General features: G+C 40.7%; 1 protein-coding gene across 5 annotated transcripts in view; it reads left to right on the top strand.

Moving 5' to 3' along the window:
• Window positions 1-25,207, top strand: part of SEMA6A (semaphorin 6A) — a 118,846-nt gene that overhangs the window by 32,041 nt on the left and 61,598 nt on the right. For all 5 annotated transcript variants that reach the window (XM_014874362.2, XM_088157108.1, XM_088157106.1 and 2 more), the window contains exons 2-3: window positions 19,600-19,737; window positions 22,100-22,217. In XM_014874362.2, the coding sequence (XP_014729848.2) occupies window positions 19,638-19,737; window positions 22,100-22,217 (218 nt within the window). In that variant the 5' untranslated portion in view covers window positions 19,600-19,637. The remainder of the gene's footprint in view (window positions 1-19,599; window positions 19,738-22,099; window positions 22,218-25,207) is intronic.

Raw genomic sequence — 25,207 nt, 5'->3', positions numbered from 1 at the left:
ACCCTTTTTCTTTTTGAGAACAAAAGTTTTGAATTTTCTGTATTTCCAACTGGATCTCTTAAATCTGTCTACAGGCACAATTGACAGCTAAACTGAACTCTCATTTTAAAAATTAACCTAATATTTTTTCCCTCTGTAGTGGTGTAGAAAATATTTTAAACCCTTGAAAGTACAATTTCAGGCTGTAAAATGGAGCATTGTAAGTCCACTTCTCAGTTGGAATTGATTTAATGTCTGGGTTTGCCAAATTCAAATCCGACACAAATTGCAACAGCTGAGTTACAATTTTTAAATCAACCCTGAAGATGAGCGTTTTATAATGGTTTCATGGGAAGCATGGTTCTTTGCAGCTGTATGAAAATAGAGCTCTATTCCAGTTAGATTCATCTGCCCTGTTCTCATGAGGCAGGTTAGGTACATATTGTGTTGGACTTTGTGTATATTTCCAGCCTCTCTCTTATCTCTTGTGCGTTCCCTTCACTCTGCATGTCCTTCTCGTCTTGCTCTTCTTTCATTGGACCTTGAGGCTTATGTACCTTGAGAATTTCATTCTTCCTTCTTGTGGGCCATTTGTTGGTCCACTTCAAGGAAGCTGCTGACTGAGGTATAAGATTCTGCTCTGCAGGAGGATGTTTTCCTGTGTTTTTATAACAAGTGCCAGTGCTACAGGCAACAGACAGGATTACTATATAAATCAAGACACACATGGATATGCACAGGGAGCTGGGCCCAGACACCAAATCCTTCATCTCTGAAGCATAAGGACAGTTCTCATGTATAGGCAAAATTCCCTTGGCTCAGTAAGTCTCCAGGTTTTTCACTGTAGATCTCACAAGAGTGATGATGTGTTTGGTGGATCACATCTTCTCACCCACGATCTAAATACTACTTTTCCTTTGCAATTAAATTGCATCTCTGAGACAAACACAGTAATTGCTGACTCTGAATGCCAGATAAACTGGACTCAAGAGTCCATTTAGAAAGTTTTTAATGTATTTTAATGTATTTAGATGGCTTGTGATCAGCGAGATGCTGAGTGAAGTATTGTCTTTTTTCCCTTATGAGACACAGAGCACAAACCATGAACTTGTGTTTTGATGTAGCCATTGTATTCATACCTGCAGCCCTCCTGTGAGCCAGCTGCTGGGAAGGCAGTATCATTGCCTCCTGTGCTACATGCCATCAGTTTTTACAGAGGAGACCTCCTTCTGTCCTTTTCTCTCTTTGAATACTTCTATGAGTTTAAAAGTTGTGTTAATAAAGAAACAAAAATATCACACACCTGAGGCCAAATTTCCAAGCACAGATGGACTGCAAGCAAAAAGGAGTGTGATACACAGCAATGGCCTTAACAATATGTTTTCTTACTTCTTTTATTCCTTCTGTCCAGCTGTTGTCCTTTTTGTATTTCCACTTGCTTAGGAATCCTCTGAATCTTCTCCCTTTTTTCTCCCTTTGCCAATAGCTGCATTCCTTCATTTCTAGAGATCCCGTTACACACACATGCATGAGGTTCTTTTGCCTCACAGTCTTTTTACAACTATAATAATTTGAAAGACCTTTCTCATCTTTGTGTTTTTTGCTTTCTCTCACCTGCCAATCATGTATCTCCCTCCATGCCCAGATGCTGTAACAGCTTTTCCTCCTTAGCCTGCTTCACTTGTCTGAACTTCCAGCTCCCAATTTTCTCAGTCTTTGTTCTCTTCTTCTCATCTGTACTCAGATCTACTTCCTTTTTTTTCGCCACTTTGCTCTTGCTCTTCCCCATTTCTTTTCCAGGTTCTTGCATCCACCATGTGTAAACAGAACTGTACTTTCAGCCACTTCTGTTCTTCAGTGTGGAATCTTTGTACAAATCTGAGAGTGGGATTTCATCTCAAGTCTAAAATACGTTTTGGATGTTGTGGTGGTGATTCATGCCTCATTCTCACTCACACTGGGCCTGCTCCTAGTGTTTGGCTAGGAGTCCTTACAAATCCCTGGCACTGGAGGATATAGGGTATTGTTTCTTCCATCATTGGATGTTACTGCATCAGGATTGCCTTGAAGGCATTATTATATGAGAAAATACTAAGACAGCAACTACACAGCAGTGAGGTGTGGGGAGATGCAGCCAGCATCAGCACAAAGGGGTTTTGGGACACTGCATCATCTTTTTGCATTTACATAATATGTTTGAGTACATTCCAAGCCCCCTGTGTCAGTCTTCACAGTCTTCAGTTTCCTCAGGGCCTAAAACAGCTCCTGTAGGAACAGAGGCTTGTGTAGGAACACAGCTTGAATGTTATCTCTCACTGTACCTATCAGTTGATGTTACACTGTCTCTTACAAATGCTGTAATACCTGCTTCTGCAACTGCTCCCCATAGTGAAGTCAATGGGATTTCTACAGGCAGAATGAATGCCAAACTCCACTATTTTAGACTGTAAAAGCTTCCCAGGAGTAAGGAGCACATCTCTCTGTGTCTGTACAGTGCCAAGCACACAGCTGGTGCTCAATGAATAATATATGTATGGGCTTGGTAGGAGTGACTGTTCATCTAGTGCAGCAGAGGTGAAGCATCTTTTTGTAGTGAGAGGCAATGCATTATCCCTTTTACTGGTCTATTTTACAATTTAGGCTCTAAATGGTGAAAATATATTAGCCAGCTAGTTCAGGGGGAGCTCATTTACACCGCCTTCACACAACATGTCCCATGTTTCAAATGACAGGAAGGATAGCTAGTTCTCTGCAGCTGAATGCGTAGTGATTAAACTGTCTGGGCACCAGCAGTAGACAGCCATTGAACAGATCATTATTAAGATGGCTATAATTACAGAGTCAAAGCAGCCCCTTGCAGCACACTGGTAATCTGCCTTGAAAACTGGAGTCACAGAGGCATATCTCCTCTTTATGCTGAGGCCCAAGCTGTTTAAAGTAACTGCAGATTTTTATGGTATGTCACTCATGTCTTAAGCTGTTAACTGCTTCTGCCTGCACTTTGGAGGCTGGTCTGGACAGGGGGATCTGAGGGAGAAATAACTGCTGAGTAAAGAGCTACTGAGAAAGAAGAAGTATAGCTATGACACCTCCACAAGAGCTCTCATGGTATTGCTTTAGTCATTAGCTGAGTGGATACTTGAGCTTAATCAGTATCAAAGGGACATACACAAAGTCATCTATTTCATTAAGCTAATTTGCATTACTCGGCTTACCGAGAATCAAATTTTCATGTATTGTCCATCTTGCTGTCAGCAAAATAAGGGGAGGGGAAGGAGTAAGTGATAAGCAATGCACGACTGAGGTGTGGTGGTGTTTATTCCTTTTTCAGGGATACCTGCTAGTCTATCAGGAGCCTTCCTTGCCTTTAGATACCAAAAATGTAGACTAGTAAGCTTTATAAAGTTTAATTTTAGTAACTCCTACACCTAGAAATGAAATTTCCAGAGCTTTAGCAAGTGCGAGATCCTTGAAGCAGCACATAGTTAGGCTTTTAACTGCTGCTGTTGTTGAAGAAGAAGTAAGGTAAGTGTTGGTTTGGGAGGAGGTGATGGGAGAATTAGAGTAGTTAGCTAAAAAAAGACCTTTAGCCTCCTCTGATCCCCAAGAGACATCCATGAAGTGTTTTGCATGAGGCTTCACACAGCGTTGCAGTCCTGAGGGACTCGCTGCTGCCATTTATATTGTACCAGTTCTGGCTGTGGCTTTAGCAGAAAGCTGTAATGTGCTGAGATGGCTGTTCTTGTTCTTCTGTTATGTCCCTGGTGCTCATGACACTCACTTCCTTCAGTACTGATTTCCTTTCTCTTTCTTTCTTTCTTTCTTTCTTTCTTTCTTTCTTTCTTTCTTTCTTTCTTTCTTTCTTTCTTTCTTTCTTTCTTTCTTTCTTTCTTTCTTTCTTTCTTTCTTTCTTTCTTTCTTTCTTTCTTTCTTTCTTTCTTTCTTTCTTTCTCTCTTTCTTTCTCTCTTTCTTTCTCTCTTTCTCTCTCTCTCTCTTTCTTTCTTCCTTTCTTCCTTTCTTCCTTTCCTAATGTTTACTATCTTCCTTCTCATTATACTGGAATTTAAAATTAATTACTGTCAAGTGAAACTGTATTCTTTTAGTTCTGTAATCTGTTAACTTCACATTAAACCTTCAGTTTATCCAAGAGGTTTTCTTTTAAATGTGAATTTGTTGTGATTATTAGATTTTTCTGTTTAAGCCCAGATATCTGAGTCTAGAAATCAAACATAATTTAACTTGATTGATTGGACAGAATGATGGAAATCTGTCATAAGACAACTGAAATATGTGGGGCATCATTTTTGGTATTGAAGCAAGACTGAGGGGTTGATTCTGTAGTCTGTTCCCAGCTCCTGCACAAGGTTTCCCAAACATCAGTGTTTCTAAAATCTGCTGATTAGTTACAATATTCTCTTATTTGTGTGACTTTTGTAGATATAACTAGAAAAAATTTCACTCTGACAGACCAGTTGGTAATGATGGAAAAGCTAAAAAAAAAAAAAAAAAAAAAAAGAAGCATGATTTTGAGTTGAATATTTTCAGTGAGATGAATCACTATGTTTATGCTCCTTGAAGTGCAAAACTGTGCTCCAAAGCCCTGTCCCTGCCGAAAATGCGAGCAATAGCTCCTCTGTCTTGTGGAATGCATCCCATCTGTGTGCATGTGTACATGATTCAGTTTTTAAGGACTTGGTACTGGGCTGGAGGTCAGCAGTTGAATGCATTGGTTTGAGCCCAAAATGTTGATGTGAGAAGTTCGGGGTGTTGGAAGTCACTTAGGGATGCTGTTAGGCTGTAGAAATGCTGTCAGTAGTTTTGCAGTTTAGTAACTAAAATGTTTGCTTAGAGAAAAAAAATGGGGCTAAAGAAGACCTATTTATTTGAATCAGGAGAATTGCAGTTGGGAACAGCTTTTCTGATACCTGCAAATTTTTTTTTTAAAATCTCTGTTATCCGCACGTGTATGTTGTCTTTTTAATAGAAATTGCACAGCACCTAGCGTTCTTGAAATAAAGCACAAGTTGAGGAAAAAGTAACCAAAAGGAGCTCCAGTAGAGTAATATCTCCTGATGGTGTTACTTTTTTCCTTTCTATTGGCAGCACCGTTTTAATCCCAAGCAGTATTTTGCCGTATGGATTGTAGCCAAAACTTTATTTTTTCAACAAAGCAGACAGAAAGTAATTTACAGTCCTATAGTTTATAGGAGGGTCCAGCCAGCAGTAGAAATGATAACATTGACAGGGCTGTCTAGTGCACAATTTTGTTCAGCTGATGCAGGACATTGCTTGGCTGTAGATGATGTGTGATGGGTTTGTGACAAAGTAGCAATCAATAATCAGATTGCTATTGCAGGAAGTCATCAATTCATCCATCTATTGTATAGACAGATCTATTTGCAGAGTGAAAGAGCAAAAATTCTAGGAAATAAGGGCTTAAGTAAGTCTGCTTGCTGCTGAATAAGCCCAAAGGAGAGGTTTCTTATCCTTGCATTGCAAACTGTGCTACCTCAGATGCCATATCTGGTTTTGCTAATTAGCACTGCTTTATTTCAGGCTTGTCATAAAAGAAAGCATACCTTTTGTCTATGTTTGCATTATAAATACCTTGAAAGCAGTATATTGGAAATGACAGCTTTTTTTTCAGTTTGTGCATATGGGTTCACACAGTCCAATTAATCCTACTTGAGAACTGGGCAGGAGGACCCTACAAGGGATGCATGGCTTAGAATTTTTGTCCTAATATGTCTGACCTTGTGTACTTCTGTGCCTGCAGAGCAAGAGAAGAGATTGAAGTGTCAGTTATGCTGAAAAGATTTCTGTCCTCATTTTCCTTTCCAGTCAGGCAAAATTCTTCTGGATGACTGTGTCCCACCCCTGGGAAGCACACAACAGGGCAATGCACTTTGTTCCAGGTTGAGGGGAGCAGTTATCTTTTTCAGGGAAAGGAGGGTGCCTATCTCTGCTGACCGAGAATGAGCATGGGAGTTGATCTGTCTCTATGACAGCAAAAGAAGAAATGTGCCTCCAGGTGGACTCCAGGAAGGAGTTTGCTCTCCATCCTCTTCATTGTCCAGCACCTCTGAGAAAGAAAACACATCTCTCTATCCTGGATTTTTGGTATAATACCTGTCTTCAGAGCTTACCAACATTCAGCTAAAAGAAACTAAGTCACAAGTCAGCTTAATTAAAATGTACATTAGAAGATATATTCCAAGTTTAGTCATCCTTTGAACATCAAGTGCTAGCTTTTTATTTATGGGAAGCACAAGCAATCTTCTTTAAGCTGTCCAAAAAAGGAGGGAAGATACAATCTGTCCCCATGAGCCTGCAGCAGAAATAATGTTCTCAGCTTTTGGGGAACGTAAGGGTGTGTGTGAAGAAGGGGAATAATCTGTTCCGGTATTAGGAAAGCCAAATCTGTTCTTGCATGAGGAAAGCCAAGTCCTTTCATAAGAAAGAGAGACCCTACATGTCAGTGCTGGGAAGAGATTGTGGGGAGCTCCTTGGGATTCAGAAAGGAAGCATACAAGCATTCTTCACAGTCTTTTGTCGTGGAGGGAGTTTTCAGTCTGACAAACCAGTCCCATTCTTTGTAAAAGCACTTTATTCTGGAGCATTGCCAGTTTGCGACTTCATCTTGTTAGTCGTAGGCTTGTGTTGCCCCTCCTGTCTACGTGCTCCTCCATGCAGATCTGTGCAGGTTGTTTCTTCCAGCTTGGGACAGTAAGTAAGGATCCCAGGGGAAAAAAGGCATGGTAATTTACGACGAAAAAATTGCTTTCTAACACTACTTGGGGGAATGATATTATGGTAGGCATTGGTTTATAATGAGGTAAATCATCAATAAATTCACACCTTTTTTCTTTTGTGCTCTAAACATGTAAGAACACACTTGAATATTCACGTGTTGAGAGTTTTTAAAATAAATTTTTCTTTGGCATGTTCTCAGAGTGCTGTTTGTGGCTGGACTTTTTCACATGCAGGAAGTATAGTTTGCTAGTAAGTGAGCTAAGTAAAGGTCTTTCTCCTTTCTGAAAGTTTTGTCAAAGCATTTAGAAGCTCTGGTCTGTCTCATCAAGGTATCTCTATGGCTGATGTCTAGGAAAAGCTGGTGCTAACAACCCCGAGGTGTCAGGTAACAGAATCCTTCAGAGCTTCCAGAAAAGATTTTGTAGGTTAAGTGCTTCCTTTCAAAGATACGTTTTTCCATCAGAAGAGGGGAAGTGCCTGAAAATGTATTCTTCAGATCTCTTTGTTGCAGCATGTCATTGAGAGAAGACTTCCCAAGAATCTATTATTATTGATCCATCATAGCACACTTTTTTGGTGTTATTGGTGATGTTGTCCAGATACCAGGAGTTATGAAAATATAGGGTCATCGACACTGCAAAATTGACTTTTTCATAAGCATATGCTGAATATAGGGGCGCTCATGCGAAGAATGCCTTATACTTCAAGCTGGTGTAGTAATGTTTACCACAGAAAAATAATTCCATTTTGGATTGCTCACAGGAAGATTTTTAACAAAAAGAAATACAGTAGAACACGATCAAGACTATCTGCTTTACTTTCTCTAGGAGAGTAAGAATGCAAACCAAAAGAAGAATTTCTTCTTTTAAAAGATTAGATAAAAGATTAGATATAACCTCAAATTCCACAGGGAATTTGGATGTGGTTATTTCTATTTCCTAACATTAGATGGGAGACTTTGCCTAAAACCCATGTAAATTAGCAGAATTTAACTGAGTCTTCATCCAAGTATGTGTAATTTTATATTAAAGTGTTAAATATATACAATTCTCTGTAACTGGAAGGCTTATGAATAGGTATAGCAACCTCATGCGTGAGCTGATGCAGATGGTACAAGCTGTAAAACAGCTATAGGTCTTTCTGAAGTCCAGCAGGAATCAGTGCTCCACAGTCTAGCAGATGTCAGTGTCAGCGTTTTCACTGGCACAAACGAAAACAAGGCGCTGCCCTTTAGTTGTGACTCTGTGTGAGTGTGCTGCGAGCTGGAGAGTCACTGCTCTGTGACTGAGCAGGGAAGCACAGCCTGGAAGGCATGGGTCAGGCTGGTGGGCATGGAGGGGCATTGGAGTGGGGATTGTGGGCATTGGAGTCCAGCTCAGGACATCACACCTCGATGCCTACCTGGATCTCCTCAGTCTTTTCTAGAGAGTTCAGCACAGTCCATGCATACAGCCTTAAGTCTCATTGAAAAGTAATTTGATTCTCTAGGCTAAAGTCTTTTGTGCATTTTTTTCTTTCTAAATGCTGGCAGGAATTTGGGTCTTGGCTGTTCATCAGCTCCTGGCAGCTGATCAGTTCAATGTCCACGTTATGGAGGCCAACCTACAGTTGGAGGGAACTCTCTCTGCAGCATTTGATATAGATCACATAAGCAGCAGAACTGCAGAGTAAGAAATAACAGCGGTGGTTCATCAGCTATGCTGTTATATCCACTCATCTTCCTTGTTCCTGCACAGGAATTCCTGTTCTGTTGGCAAGATAGGAAGGATTCCTTTGGGTTAAAAAAGCACCTGGCAGACTTGTTAAAAACCCTTAACTGTGTATTACTACTCATTAAGCAGTTTTGCTGAATTCACTCAGATGCAGTCAGCTAATGAATCATTGCTTTTCCTGTGTCACCCACCATTACAGACTGAAGTTGCAGGGTGTAGGGGAGGAGGAGGTTTGGGAACAGGTCCATGGTTGTCTGAGAAAGCCTTGGTGTTTTGGTTAGAGTCAAACTTTCCTCAGTGAACCCCAGAGCAAGGGGTCTTCCCATCCTGATGCTGATGGATGTTATTTCACTGCTGGGATGATGCTTGAAATCTGTCTGTTACACACAAAGTAGCCTTTTTCAGCTCCATAAAATTATTATCTGGAGTATTAGAAGTGTTTCAGTTTCAGTCATTAGCTGAGTGCTGGTGCCATGAAAATGACTTCTCTTCCTGTGTCTCTCATTATTCGTTGTTGGAACCTGAATGCGTGCAATCATTCCTAAAATAGCCATAGGAAGCACCAGCAATATAGAAACATCTTTGTCTTGCTCCAGGGCTTTGGGCTGCATAGCTGAGCCCGCCCTGGTGTGGGACCTGGAAACAGGCTGCGGTCTCATCTGGGAGACAGTCTGGGCTGTCCTTTGCAAGCCCTGCACGTGGTGTCGAAAAGGCAGAGGTTATTTCCCGCAGAAGAAGAGAATGGCTTTGCCTCACTCTAGCAGTGAGCCGGAGAACGGGTTAGAGGCTTTTCCTATCTGCAAGGAAGCTCATCCATCATGCCCCATTCAGGCAGTCATACTCAGTGGGCTTGTTCTCTCTTGCTACACTGAATCTTTTTCTCCATCGCTTGCGCAAAGAAGCAAAGCAAATAAAAACAGAGCTGCTGCTTTTGTAACTTGTACTACAGGCATTTGTCAATGCTGCTTTGACTTCCTTTTCTATGCTGCTCTAATTCCCTCATGCTGTGCTAAGAAGCAGGTGTGAACAAATGTGTAAGGATGCTTGTATTCTTCAGTATGTGGGTGAATGTGTGTCAGTAGTGTATTTCTGTGCTGCTCATCTAACTATAATCTCTTTTCTTACTTTTTCTGACCCACACCACCTCAATTTTAAGTTTGCCCATGCAGTCACATCAGATATTTGATGTTTCCTCTGAATAATAGACCGTCAGTAATTAAAAGTATCTTGAACTAGTCTATTAGTTACAGGAATTGTGATTTTTATATTTGGAGGTTTATTGATTATATCTGTGTATAGCATTTTCCCTTAAAATACACTGAATTATAGTAATTAACCTTATGTCCAGGCTAACATACAGTGCCATTTGTCTAAGCACTATTCTGGAAATAGTGTATTTCTTAGGTATCAGCTGACTTCTTTCTATGCCTTCAGTCCTCTTCACAACTCTGAAGTGGTGGAATGAAGAGGAGAGCGTAAAATATGTCATGTTGGGATATTGAGGTGACCTCCTTACTCAAAGGGCATTCTTGAGTAAAGGATACTTTCTAGTATTATCGTGTCCTTAAAGCTGGTTGGATTTTTTATGATTTAAAATTTGGGAATTTATTGAGCATGAATCTAGACATAACAAAGCTCAGTCTGCCACTTGCAACTAGCAATTACTAGCAAGCTGCAGGTGCTAGATTGTTGTAAGCATCATGCTCATCTCAGAGGAAAACAAAGTACATAGATTTTCTGTCTCAGAGTCAGATTTATTCTATTCCTTTAAAGTTTCCAAAAATACCAGCAAAAAACATTGGCAATAAAAAGTAATCATGAAAGATAGAGATCTATGAAATTGCTCTAAAGTTTTAACAGGAAAACCTTTCTTGTGATATGAGCCTTTTAAATTTGGGTGAATATCAGTCACTGTATGAGCACACCGGAGTGGATGGTTGTCTGAGGGAGAGACATTTCAGAGGTGGTGCTGAGAGGCAATGTTCTCAGTTAATTTTTGTTTTCTTGTACTCAGAATCTTCTGGTTTTTCCTTTTACCTGTGTCTATCCGCAGCTATTTTAATATTTTCCCTTAGGGGAAAAAACATTTTTTAAAAACTTTTTTTTTAAACATTTTTTTTGTGGACATCCTTCATTTTTGGATATTCTGCATTTTTGTAGTAGTCTATTTCATGCTTTCCTTTAATGCTTTTCTGTAAGGTATAGAGAAACTTGACATAACTAATTAATAAACAAATTAGGGGCTAAAATTATAAATATATATAGAGAACTCTTTTCTTATCTGGATTTTTTTTTTAATCTGCCAGGGACAGACATAATTTTTCTTGAAGGCTTTGCCAAGTTTCCAGAAGAAAAAGCCTTTCCCTTTTTTATGCCTGTCATAACTCAGATTGCTTGACTACACTGTGTCCTTGTGCTGAGCATCCCTGCCCAGAATATGATGCTGAGGTTTGGCCTGAGTTTTCCTGCCATGACTAAATTGTTGCAGTGTAGAACAACTGATGCACTCTGCAGTGGTTACTGTCACTTTCCGGTAGTGTGTTGTCCACTGCTGGAGTAATTATTATGTAAATGGTAATGTCCTTGAGCATTTGAAGTGCTACAGTAGATTTCATTTGTGTTTTAGGGCAGGTATGTAGTTTAATGTGATGTCAAAACACTTCATGACAAAAGTTGATTGGTTGCTATTTGAAAAAATAACCTGACAAAATTTGCTATTTTTCTCCTGGTAAATCAAGGCAGGTTAATGAGGCAATTTTTGCATAAATGGATTTAGGGGCAGAACTGGCCAAATTGCACAACAGCTAAGCAGTGTGCTCTGATTAGCAGCTGACGTAAATGTAATGATTTGCATTTCTTTACTGTTTCATCACATTAAAACATGGACACTCCAGTTTCAAGTGAATGGGACAAGTGTCCTGAGGAATATAGCTGGGGCTCATATTTAAGTGCTTGAATGTTTCTTGCTTTAACGAAGGAGAGTTATTTGTGATTACACTGAGCTTTAAACATGGAGATATTAAAATCACAGAATCATGAAATTGTTCAGGTTGGAAGGGGCCTTAAGGATTGTCTACTTTCAACACCCTTGCAAGGGCACCTTTTGCTACACCAGGTTGCTCAAAGAACCATCCAGCCTGACACTGAGCACCCCCAGCAATGGAACCTCCACAGTTTCTTTGGGCAACTTATTCCAGTGCCTCAGCACCTCCCAGTCTGAAGCATTTCCCTTTGTCCTATCTCTACGTGCCCTTACAATGTTCGTGTGGCAGCTGAGACAATGTCTGCAGGGCTGTGTCTAACTTTTAATCAGTGACATTTGTAAATGTTGTTGTGAAAACATGTCAGACTTAGTGTTTTACCTTTGCTGTCCAAAAGGAGAAGAAAACAAAGGAAGGACACATTTTTCTCCTGTTGTGTCTTTGGGTCACCTGCAGCTACATAATTTTTATTCTATCTCTCAGATGAAGGAATAGAAGGTCAGTTGATTGGCACTGATATTTCCCGGGCAAAATGAGCATTGGAGAGAGTAATAGTGTTGGTGGTAGTGTATCTGTTTTCTATTAAGCATGCCGAGATGAAACAGCAAAGTATATATTAGAGATGGTGTTCTCTCCTTTCAAAAGGCAGTGATTGCTACATTTAGCTCTCAAATCAATTCAGAATTTTGACAGAGTTTTGCTGAAGTCCCACAAATAATCAATAGAGCTATTTTTATCTCTTAAATGAGTGAGATTTTTAAAAATAAGAAAGACATCTTTGTAATGACTGACCAAGCTGTTCCACAGTTAGGTCTATTGCTCTATATGATCGGGGGTGTTGAGTGAAAGAAGTTATTTAGGCATTGCCTTTGTTCCATTCTGCAGGTTTATAATCCCAAAATAAAATTGCAAATGTTTCTGGCAGTCATCCTCCAGGCACAGATGGCTTTCCTCCCAGTTTTGGCAAGCCTGATTTCAGTATAAAACTGAGCAATTATTAGAAAGTGAAATATTGCATGATATAATATCACTACCACCACCATCAACATCATGACAAATGGAGCATTTGTTATTTCAGAGCTGTGTGAGAGAACTAGTGCCACTGCATTGCCCCTTCCTTTGAAACCTGTACCTGTGCTGCTGCTGATGATGCACACATAGACGCATCTTGCTAGAGCAGATGCTTTAGCAAAGAACTGTGGCCATTTTCTCATTTGCGTTGGCTCTATATTTCAATGCAAATATCACTGAACAGGTGGCTGATGAGGCCCCTGTGGACTGTTTACAGTAAAGGTTACAACCAAAATCGATAGGCCTGAGACGCTGCTAATTCCATCTGGGAGATGTTCATCTTCCTTCTGACTGTTTCCCCCTGAACAGCAGCATCCTCTTAACGCTGCAGTCATCAGAGATGTCTCACTCAGGTCAGATGAGGGGTTCTTCTATTTAGGCCTCCATTTGTTCTTTGCATTTTCTTTCTGCGCCGCTCTGGAGGGAGCAGCAGTGTGGATCTTGACAGGACAGGTTGCCAGCATTAGGCCTGCTGAGTTTTGCCTACTGACTTGACACCTGCTACTCCTGTTCGACAGGCTGAGGCTCATCACTGCTGCCTGGGGGTTGTCCAGATCTTTTCACTTTATCGCTTACTGAGGCAGGAGACAGTGATGCTACACATCATGGGTGACATTCTTGTGCGAGGCAGGGCCTTGTAAAGGTGCAAATGAGGGGAGAGGGAAGCTGCTGTGGACTCAGCTTTGCATACACCTGAACAAAATAAGCAATTACTCCTGAAACTTGTGTGAAAATACTTTTTATTTGGGCAGAAATCTTATTTTAGATGCATTTTTGCAAATCTTTGTGAGAAAATCTGCATGGCCCATGTATCTGTGTTCAATTAAACTAGTAATGAAGTTCATATTATTCTTTTTAATGAAGGTAGGTACTGTTGCTTACTATATGAGGCAAAATCGCTCTTACTGGTGTCTTTCCCTTGGGCCTGATCGTCATGCCTGGCATGCAGCCCACAGCAGCTGGGCAGTGAGTAAGCAGTGCTGAATCCAATTAAAATGCTAGTAAAGCGTGTATAGCACAGGGCACCCATGCAGTCCTCTTATAGTCAGGGAGAACTTTTTGATATGCACAAATGAGAGAGTGGTGCTTCATACGTGTAATTTAGGGTCCACAGTGTTGCCAGACAGGTGTGGTCTTCCCTTGGGCACTGCCTCTCTCCCCTCAGCAGTGTTCAGGAGCAGCCCCTTGTTACCACGAGATCTGAAGAAGTACAGGTGATTACCCCAGTGCGTTCATGCACCAGCCTCTCTGGCATAAGGGCCAGCTACCTGGAGTGCAAGAGTGCTTTTTTGGCCACATGAAATGTATGGCCAGCTGTAGAGACAACAGGAGCAGAACAGGAGAGGAAAGATGAATGATGGCTGCACCATCAGCCACGAAAAGATGTTGGAAGTTGGTAGTGATGATGGGCACGAAGCTGGCATTGAGTGTCTGTAGCCACCTGCACCACCATTCAGGTGACTGAGCAGCAATTGGTAGAGAAAGGACAGCATGGATGAAAAGCTGTCCATCCCAGGCACTGCCCTGCCATTGCCAATTCAGTTGCAGTGTCTGGCACTCCATGCTGTGTCTTGCTGATAGCCACTTGTGTCTCATCTCTCTTGAGCTTCCCAAGCACCCGCTGAGCTTCTGTTCACTCACATCTGTCTGATCCCCTTGGCACCACTCAGACCAGGCGTTTTGCACAAGCCCTTCTGCTGCCTGGAGCAGCCATGAGAGGTGGCTGAGCAGCAGCTAACACACCACACAGGCAGGCATAGACAAAAGATGCTCTCCTGAACGTCTCTGCTGGTGCCAGCCTAACTTTCCTCATTCTCTCGGAGCTGCAGCCTTCAGGTTGTATTTCTCTCTTTTGTTTTTGTTGTTGCATTATTCCTACCTCCTTCCTCTGACTTGCATGGAACTCTTGTGAATTTAAAAGGGTAAATAGCAGTGACGGTGTTTTCCACTGAGAGATTTCCAAAGGAAAATTAGCCAAATTTAAATTTAGCCAAAGGAGTTGAAGGATGCTTGCCAACATCTCATGGCAAACCTGTACCATAGCAGGGAACAGCAGGCAGGTTGGCCAGCTGGTTTCTGTGCTCTGTCTCCAGCACGGCAAGGCATGTGCTGTGTAGATCAGTACATGCTTTCTATGTAAGGGCAGAGCTTGCTCTCTGAGTCTGTTTTGATGGGACACTGGAGTAGGACTTGGGCTCCTAAATCACCTGTGTGCCTTTAAAGCTCTTACCACAGACGAATCTCCAGTCTTTTAACCTCTGTTATGAAACTCAAATCAGTTTCTTCTCTGCTTTTTAATGGTACTTTTGCTGGTCATGATGCTAGGGCTATTTGCTGAGTATTTCCTGGACCAGTTCACGTAGACTGCTGCTTTCCCTGTTGTGTGTTTTTTCCTTATGCAGTAGTTCAAATTCATCTGGCTTTTTGGTTTCTTCAGTGTTTGGTTAAAGGTTGTCCCTTCTTGCTGGAATGTCCTTTTGAAGAATAAATTATTTCTACATATTTGTAGAAATGAATTTGTTGAAGACAGTCACAGGCTTTTAGAGCCAGTAGGTTTTCTGGCCTTGCTTCATGCATAATACAGATCATGGAATTTTGTCCAGTGATTCTCACATTAAGCTTAATAATTTGTGGATCGAAGTGCAGCTGTTGTGTATGAACATGACCCATCATGGTATAAAGAAGTTTTGTAATAAATGAATATAAAAAGATCTATTCATTTCAGAGTAGTATTACTGTGCCATGGGAAAATTCTGACATGATTGCATGCTTTGATTTTTCTTGGAGTTACGCTGGGATTAGCTGAATGTGCAGTGAGGTTGCAGCAACAAGATGGGAGGTTTTCTAACATGGAAGAGCATCCCTTTTGTTAGAGATGTGCCTTTGCAGTCCATCACTGTTGCTGCTGAATTTGTTCTCAGGATCAAATCTGCCCTCCCACTTTTCTGGAGTTTACCAGGAAGTTCGCTTTTCCGTTTAGATTTTTCATTGGATTTGTGTAACCCTTCTGGAACAAACGAGCTGTAGATAAAATAATCTGCCTACTTGGGTATTGTGGCAGGAGCCACGTAATTCTTTCCTTAGCCAAGCAGATTTCTGTATGCATTTCCACCCTGACTGTTGTAAATGCTAAAAATATCAGAGAGTAAAAAGCAAAGCTCATCATGGTGGCTTTTTGTTGGCTTGAATAGCCATGGATAGCCATTGTGGAAAGATAAAATTAGTAAAATTAGACTTTTCTCCTTGTTTTGAAATGGTCATTACTTTCTTGGCTTCAGAAACTCCTTCATGCCAACAGTATGAATTTTACAAAAGTAAATGATCCTATGTATATGTGGTGGTTGTGCATGTATATGTATATGTATATGTATATGTATATGTATATGTATATGTATATGTAAATGTATATGTATATGTATATGTATATGTATACTTTGACTAAGTAAAAATAATAGTAAAAGCAAATATATTGTACTAGAATCCTAACATCCTACTTAGAAGTGATTCATCTTTGGGCTGAAGTGTACAGAGAGAGAAACCTATTCCACTTCAGAAGGCAAGACTTGGATTTCTATATACATTAAGAGATCATGTGGTTTGTTTATACTTAATTATAATATGACGAAAAGGAGGGAACACATAAGTGGCCAGAACAAGATGTTTTACATAGGTGTTTGAAACATCAACTTCAGAAAGAAGAATCAGAGCACCAATGTATGTTCCAAAAAATTAATACATTCCTTGGTTTAGTAATGCAAAAAAGCAGATTATTTGTGGGTTTATTAGAAGCTTGGAAGAAATCTAATCTACTCTGCCTATTCGATGGCTACAAGGCACTGGATTAGACATAGATTATAAAACATGGTCTTAAATATTTGCAGGGCTGTATTTCAATAGCATGCGTGATAGTAAAAGACCATCAAGACTCACTCTTCTTGTCACCAGTAGCTTCCTTCAACAGAAGTAACAATGTTTTGAACCAGGAGAATTGGAGTTCTCAGAACCAGTTCTCTCTCAACCAGTATGGCTTAGTGCAGGCCAGATTGAATTGCAGTTCAGAACTCTGCATGAAAGATGGAGAGCTCTTCATTGATGTTTGCAAAAGTTTTATTTTGAGACAGTGCCTGTACTCACTTGGCATCACTGTCTAACTACTTGTCTTCATCACACACTATGTTCACAAGCACTTTTCATTAAAAGTACTTTCAGCACAGTTGCAAGTGAGAACATTTGCATCAATCCCAGGGGCTCAACCACAGTGAAAATTGTACTAAAAATAAGTGTGACCTTCTTGAATCAGCACTTTTCTGAAATTCCACTGAAACAGTATGGCTTTTTCTGCCATTGTAAGAAATGCAAAAGTGACAATATGTTTGAATAATTACCTCTGAAAAAAAGCTGCCTTTGGATGCAATTTAGTCCTTCGCAGTGTTAATTTATTGGCACAGACCCTGATACACATGTAGTCCAGTTGAATTATTGACATGTTGAAGCAGATATTTTGCATACATATTTGTGAATTTGAACAACTTTGTTGGCATCAGAGAATCAGAGAATTATGCTTTTTTCCTCTCTACTCCTTCTTTTCTTCCCTAAAAAATCCGCTTAAGGAGAGAAAATGTTATATACGTATAAACCTACCAATATACATCAGTTCTATTGTCAGTTTGGTTTTTTCCTAGGTAAAAGAAAGCAGATCTGTCCCAATAACATGTACATGAAATCACAGAGTAAGTGTGCTGGGAATTGTTCATTTTCCTGGAAGCTGTCTCCCACACAGATTTACACAGAGCAGTACACGCTGAATGAGAAGAAAAGACTGATGGTGCAGAATCACTCATGGGACAAGTTTTTCAGGCTCTAAAGGAGAGTGGTAGTGCTGTGTCTGCAGTACTGTGGTGCTTTCCTCACACCATACACGTTGTTGGATAGTGGATTTTGTGATGATGGGGAGTAACAGAGAGCAGCTATTTTCATGCTCCAGAGTCTCGCTGTGAGCCAAGTGGTTTGGATTGTTAGCCTGCAGACTGATACTGCAGATTAATACAGTTTAAGTGGAAGAGTTGGATTGCTTCCTAAGTTCTTCCCGTTAAACTATTGTTCTTCATGTACATTTCAGAAAAGATTTGTACATTGGATTGCAGCAATTCCAAGGAGAAAATAATTTCAATCAATTTGTGTAGTGAGGCATTTTGTTTTGTCTTTCTTGCAGTGTACTTACAAGGGGAAAATTTTTAAACCAGCAAAGTGACATTTTGAAAAATCACAAAGAGAAAAAGGAATTAGCCCTTTTAATGGGTGTATATTGCTTTTAAGTAAAACCTTTAGAGGGAAACTGTTTTTCCAAGCATGCTATTTACTTCTGCTGTTTATTTCTTCTTTGGGCATTCCAAAGGGCCCCAAATGACAACAAATAGAAAGAGACAGGTTCTACTCCAGAGAGCTAACAGTCCAGAGAAAATATAAGAGGTGACTAAAAAGACAAATGGGGGAAATGCTTAAAGTAAGTGTCTGCAGGCAGATATAGCTGTGTCAGTATTCATACAGAGCTATTGACTTAACCAGTCCTGGTTTGAAATACTTCTATTGGGGATTGTATGTATTATCTTTTAGAACGCATTCTCCTGTAAGTTATAATAGACAGACAGTGTCTGCATTATATTGCATTTATTCTTGCTATTTTTATCCTTTGCCATCTATCTGAAACTTCATTCAGTTAAGGTGTCAGTCACTGCCTTACATTATTTTTTATTTTTTCCTATTCTTAGTCTAACTTGGTCTCTCAGTTATTTTGTTAATAGAAATAGAAAATCAGCCAAAATTCCAATTTGTGTATTGAAATAATAAGAGACTAACACTGAGAGTATAATAAATCAGTAGTCCTCATGGACTCTATCACCCTGTAACAGATTCTTGCTCCAAGCCATTTATAGCAACTGAAATTTTATTTGAAAGCAAATATTTGATGAGGCAAATTAATTATTGTGACATTTTTCTATTGGTTAAAAAATGAGGAATCCAACATTTAAGACTTGCTAATGCTTTTTTTGGCATCAAGAAAGGAAACACAGGTATCTAATATTAAATAGTGCTGCAGAAGGGCGAGTTAGCACTTTGTTTGCCAAATTAAGTTTCAAAGACTGTGTAGGTTATGAAGTTTGACTTTCTGCCCATAAATCTTGAATGACTGACAGACTACTGTAAAATAGCTTTGTTCAAAAGGAATCCTTGGCAGGTGGCATCAAAGGTTTGAAATTCTGGAAGGGATGAAAAGAAAACCCCACTTTTGCACTGATTTCCCCTACAGATCAATGTCTCTGTGAAATTTGCCTGGGAATTATGAAGTATTTACTGTATTATGTGCTGGTTTTTTTCACTGTATCCAAAGGCCCCAGTGGTTCCTTTTATCTTAAAGATTTAGGGATATTTTTGTACATGAAATCTGAATGAATGAATGAATGCATCAGTGGAACATGAGGGAAAAAAATGTTGGATTTAGACAGTTCTTTTCTTCCCTATTTTATCACAAATTGGAGTATTGGTTTTACGGCACCTAAATTTATGGGTACATATTTTTATGGTAAAGCCCAATGACATGTTCTGAATGCTCCATCAAGCTCTCTCAATGTTTCTTCACTTGATTCACAGCTCTGCAGGGTATGAATCAGTCCTGTAGCATAATTCTTAATCTCTTTTTAACCAGAATAATGTAGTGTGGGGTTTTTTTTAAAATTTATGATGTGTGTCATTGTGTCATCATCTAATTATGTAAACCAAAGAAGAGGAATATAAAATACTTCTTGGAAAACTCTTGTCAGCTGTCGATCAGTGTAGGAGATTAAGCTTATTGCATGTAAGCATCAGAGGCAGAAAATTTTTTGTAACACACAGGTCCTTAAGTCTGTCCTCAGCCAAGATGTGGCCTTGCTGGGGCATGGGCTGAAGAATAACTGGCTTTGCAGGGCAGTTTCTGCTTAGAAACCCAGCACACCTCCTCAGGTTCAAAGAGAGGCCTGAAGAGAAAAGCTCCTTCTACTTTCCACAGACTCTTTAAAGCTCCAATCCAACAGAAGGTGCTTAAACTCTTGTTTGTCTTCCACAGGGTGAAGTGAAGAAGTGAAGCCTCACAGCTGAACTACTATGAGGTCAGAAGCCTTGCTGCTATATTTCACACTGCTACACTTTGCTGGGGCTGGTTTCCCAGAAGATTCTGAGCCTATCAGTATTTCGCATGGCAACTGTAAGTATGAGGGGCCAGAGGACTGCATTTAGTACTGATCAGGGGACTTAAAATCAACACTACTTAAATACGGTTGCAGCAGATAAAGTTGTTTTTTCTTGACTTCTCCCATATCAGCCAATTTACATTCACAGGTACTACTAAAGGAACGTGACTTTTTCACATAGTCTTATTATTTATTAGTCTAATACAAATAATTGAACTTACTTCTTTAAGCTCAGATGGATTGTTCTTGCGCATTAGGCAATTTTTCCCTAAGATGGAATTGGACCTAAAAACCAAATCTAAACAAATAATCTTTTATGACAGAAGATCTCTCCTTTCTTACCAGCAGAGATTGGCAAACCTTCCAAAATCTGGTATAACACCAACAGCTGCATATTGAGATCTGCTGGCTAAACAGGTGGAGAGCTTTCTGAGCATTTTACTGGACATGAGGCTTGATTTAACTGATTCTTTCACATTTGCCTCTGCTCAGTTGCGATAATGGCAAAGAAAATTCTTCAAAGTCCAGAGTTTCAGATGTTTATAAGGAAGTCTTTAGCATCTGGGCCTCCAAAAGTGTGCCAGGGAGCGGCAAGTCAGCCAAGAGCAGGCTTGTGTTAAATTCTTTTTTTGTACAGGAATTTGGTTTTAAAATTGTCTGTGTTTATTGTGCTTTGTAATGGCCTTGGTGGCCATAAACTTGTCTGTCCTGTCTAACACCAGTCTGAAAGACAGGACTCCAGGGCACAACTGATGTGCTGCAAATGCTAATAGACCTCTGGGATACAACAGCAGAGAAAAACTGCAATGAAGCAAACCCAGGTAAAACGTGGCTAGTGTGGCCACTGGATCTTCAGCACCAACATTTTCACCCTCCAGAAGTGCCAATCATTCTTGCAAAAATTTTCCAGGTTTGATCCTTTTGGAGAAATAGAACATGGGATAATATTTCCTCTGCAGCATGGCATGCTGAAGTGGACATGAATGCCCCTACTTTGTTCTAGATGCATGAGTTATAGAGGAAACATTACTGAACAGAAAATAGCCTGACAATAAAACGTGGCATTTTGCATGTAGGACATGGTCAGAAGGGTCAAGCTTCTGAATGTAAATCTTGCCTGGTGTCTTAATTTATTTCTACAAGAGTTCTCAGCACCTGGTTTGGAGAGAAGTTCTTTTTTCTATCCAATTTTATCACCAAACTCTCTGGCACATGACACTTTGAAGTGCTTTGCTGAAGCCATGCTGTGACGGAGTACTTTGACCAAGCTTAACAAGTACAATGCTTTTAGAAGACAATAGCTGAAAAAACTAAAGCAGTAGATGAGTTTTTTAAGAAATAGACTCCCCCAAAGAGCTGCAGTCTTCTGGGAAAGCATATTAATTGGGAAAAGGCATAGCTAGATGCTAGTCAGCTCTGTATAACATTCACTTGCAGCAGGTCTGCAGTGATAATACTCATCAGAGGATTATCCTCCTCCTGTCTTCTGTCATTTTATTTACTTAATTAGCTCCCTGTTTGTGTACCTAGATGTGACGATCATATGATACGCATGAATGTGAAATGGCCCTTGATCAGAAGTGTTCACTGCTGTTGTAGGTTGTACGCCCATCTGAAGAGCAGTGGAACACCCTGTGCTGAGTTCTCACCCAAAAAAAATAATGGGAATAAGTAATACATGCTCTTGCTGACTGGTAGAACTGGGGAGGAAAGCTGACTTGTTGATAGCATAAGCTCAGTACAGCGATTCCAATCAGTATTGCTGTCCAGTTGCCAGGAGGACTGGAGTATCAGACTGGTTGCCAAAATAATGTGCAGTGACTTTCACTTCGTGAAATTCAAGAGTGATTTCCCAGCACTTCTCAGAAATCCCTGCAGCTGTTCTATGACAGCAGTCAAGTCCTGTAGAAAACCCAGGGAACTGGCAGTCAGAACCACCAAGAGCCAAGCCTTTTGCTTTAGCCACTACCAGTCCAGTCATTGTGGTGATTGATAGGCAACTGAGGAACAGCTTTGTCCTGACAGACATGCTTTGGCAGCCAGGAGCAAGCATTTAAGCTCTGCAAACAGAAAGAAAAACTGTGAGAAAGTGCCATGTACCTGTGTGCCAAGAGCTCCAGAACAGCTTTACGGTTAAAAAAAACCCAGTTTTTGTCTTCTACAAAGGTGATGACTTCCTCCTTTGCAGCTGCAGAGACTGTAACCTTGAAGAACTCTCCAGCTCTCTGTGCTCATGCCTTCCAGCCCCAGTCTGCACTTCCAGGGCAGAACAGAAACCATGGGTTTGGCTACAGCTGGGCCCCGTGGTGCTTCACGTTAGCACCATTTCAGTTTGTTATTCTCTTTTGACCCTGTTGATATTTTTCCTTCCTGCAGATACAAGACAGTATCCGGTGTTTGTGGGTCACAAACCAGGGCGGAACACCACGCAGAGGCACCGGCTGGACATCCAGCTTGTCATGGTCATGAACAGGACCCTCTACGTTGCTGCTAGGTCAGTAGTCTCCAGCTTCACCATTTTACTGCTTTAAGAGGAGGAAGGAGAAGACAGGGAATATTCTGAGTTCTTCTCTGGTGAACACATTCTTTTTGGGACTGTCTTGCACTCAGAGAGAGCTTTGCAGCCTGTTAGGAAGACACATTAGAAACTTTGCTAGACGATCAGCTAAAGTTTTGTGATGTGTTACACCTGTGCTTTAGGACTACATGCCTCTGCGTTGCTCTGAAAGCTGCAAGAGGGAAGTTGCCAGAAAAATAATTTAGTTCCGTGGAGAAGCAATTCTGTCCTCATCTTTTTATTCCACTTGTGCTCATCAATAATGACAAATTTTAGAGAATAATTCTTCTGTGCACAGATGTATGTTTTTATAGAGTTGTTAGAATGTAATTTTGCTGATTTAGGCATGTTTTTGGTATTTTAAGACAAAAAAAAAAGAACCAAACATGCTTCCTCAAGATTAATTGAATTTAGTGTCTTGACTTTTTTGGAGTGGTATACTGCGCAGACATGAGCACATCTTTTTATAAAAATTGCACTTAGAACCGCCCATTCGGTTTGCTTAGCTCAGCTTGCACTATCAACCTCAGTGGGGCTACACCCATTACACAGCTGCCAACCTGGCAGAGATCTGATATTAACACTTCATCTCTGTACCTGCTGTTAGCAAAGAAGATTGATGATCTTAGAGTGGGAATTAAATGAGAGATGCAAAATGAGTGCAAGATGGGTCCAGATTAGCAAATGTGGGTGGTCCAGATTAGCAATGGTGGGCAGTCCAGTTTAGGAGCTCTTGGACCCAGATCCTGTTTGGGGCCTCCCTGCAAGCTGCCTCTCAAGTAGTAACTTGCTTCCTGCCTGTTTTCTGGTCCTCCATTGGAAAAATACACACCTTTCTGCATGTGCCACATAAAACCAGGCTGTTGCTGCAGATGGGAGAAGTGGTGGGTGGGATGGCCAAGAGTGAAGGGGAGCAGCTGCTGAACAGGCAGCTACTCACCACTAGCCCTGTCTGCAAAGCCCTTGGCAGCCTCTGGGAGCTGCCTGGCTTTCTTCTCAGACAGCCATTCCCATCTCCTGGGTGGTCGCTTGTGTCCTGTGGGGGAAAGCTGCCTGTCGGTCTCCGCGTAATCGGTAATTGCATTACTCCAGCACGGCCACCGAGTGACATTTTCACAGTTATGTCCCTGGCTGCTGGGAGAAGACACCTGTTCCCTTACCCAGCCATCACAGCTGCCCTGGCTCATTGCAGCTTCCTCAGCTCCTTGCATAGCCCACGCTGCATGGGGTCTGAGTGGCAGAGCTCAGACCTTGGACCAAGTCCAGGCAGGGAGCAAGTGTCCCTCCTCAGAGAGCAAGTGTCCTTCCCCATGGAGTAAGTGTCCTTCCCCAGGGAGTAAGTGTCCTTCCCCAGGGAGCAAGTGTCCTTGCCCAGGAGCTGCACAGAGAGAGGTCAGCCCTGCAGCAAGTGGCAAAGCCCTGTGCTATGCCTGAGCTCCGGGATTGGTGTTTTTGCTGTGTTTAATGGGATAATGAGTGGGGCAGGGCAGAAGGTTGAGTAGGTTTGAAAGGTGGTGGCAGGATTTCCTCCTTTTCATGACTGAGCTCCCTTTGGTTTCCTTATTTGTTTTCCTTTAAATTAGGAAATTATTTGCAGTGAGATGGTGGTAAATCCTCTTTGCAGATTTTGCTTTGCTGTTTTCATAGTTTGTTCCCAGACAGAGATTGACGCAGTTAGATTGTCTCAGTGCCCAAGCAGCTGGCATTACAGCAGGAAAACCCAGAGAAAAGTTTTGGGATAAGAAACCACTGTGTGCACAAATTACATGAAAATACTAATATTCGTTGGATAACATGCACTAGTATGTGAATATGCATTCTTCCTTATTTGTATAAAACTACTTGCTACAACGACAGAGCTTATATAGTCCTAGGATCTTGTGACCTACAAAAAAGAATAAAGACCCGGTCTGTTTTGTACTTACACGGGCATGAAAAAAAAAATCTTCTTATGCGTATTTTTCCTTCAGTAACTCAAAACCTCTTTGACATATTCTTTCCCCTCTCGATGTTAATGAATAAAGTCCCTCCTGGCCTGACAAGACTATGTGACACAAGTTGAAATTCAGAGGTAATTCTTATCTTTAAGTAACAAACTTCAGAAAATGAGTCATCCTTCAGTATCTACTATGAATGAAAGTCTGTAATTCAAATACAGCATTTCCTTCAAAGGCAGTAGTAAATCTAGAGATTGGAAGCAAATTTGTACACAAGCAAAGGTGTTTGCCAAAGAGTTTTGTAACAAGATTCATTGAAAACTGTAGCTAAATAAATCTTTGGGTTGTTATATGAGATACTGCTTTCATGCTTTTTTTATACACTGAAATACAGCGATTTATTTTATTTTAGGGCTGTTATGTTTAGGTTGGGGTTGTTTGTTCGTTTGTTTGTTTATTTCTTTTGTTTGTTGGCTCGTTTTGGAAAATCCAGTGTTGACTTTCACAGACAGTTTCAGTGCACCAGAAAGGCTAACACAGATTTGAGAACTGCTTACATTTTGTTAATGAGCAACTGGCATAGAACAAAATTTCTGACAGTCTGCTACTTATTTTGTCATATGGGATACGTGACTCCTGTATTAGCTGTTACCAAATAAAGTTTTGTGTCACTTCACAAAGGCATTATTTCATGTTATCAGGCTGAAATACACAGCCAGTATAAATCAGAATAACTCAGCCAAAGGCCATAAAGCTTTACTGTCTGAATATCTGTCTTGAAGTCTGCAAAGGACCGGCTCTGTCTTCTTCTTCACTCGTCCACACCCAGGCATACACCCCCTTCTCTAAGTTTGCTGTGTCTCCTCCTCCCATTGTCTCGTGCAGTGGCAGCTTTTGTTCACATCATCTGCCACCCCTCGTGTGTGAGCGAAACAACAGGCACAGAGCAGGGTATGGGATGGCTTCCTCCTCATTTGCACTATTTCCAAA

The sequence above is a fragment of the Sturnus vulgaris genome, chromosome Z (assembly GCF_052056855.1).
Source record: "Sturnus vulgaris isolate bStuVul1 chromosome Z, bStuVul1.hap1, whole genome shotgun sequence".
Taxonomy (NCBI): Eukaryota; Metazoa; Chordata; class Aves; order Passeriformes; family Sturnidae; genus Sturnus; species Sturnus vulgaris.
This window is presented reverse-complemented; position numbering and strand designations above follow the sequence as displayed.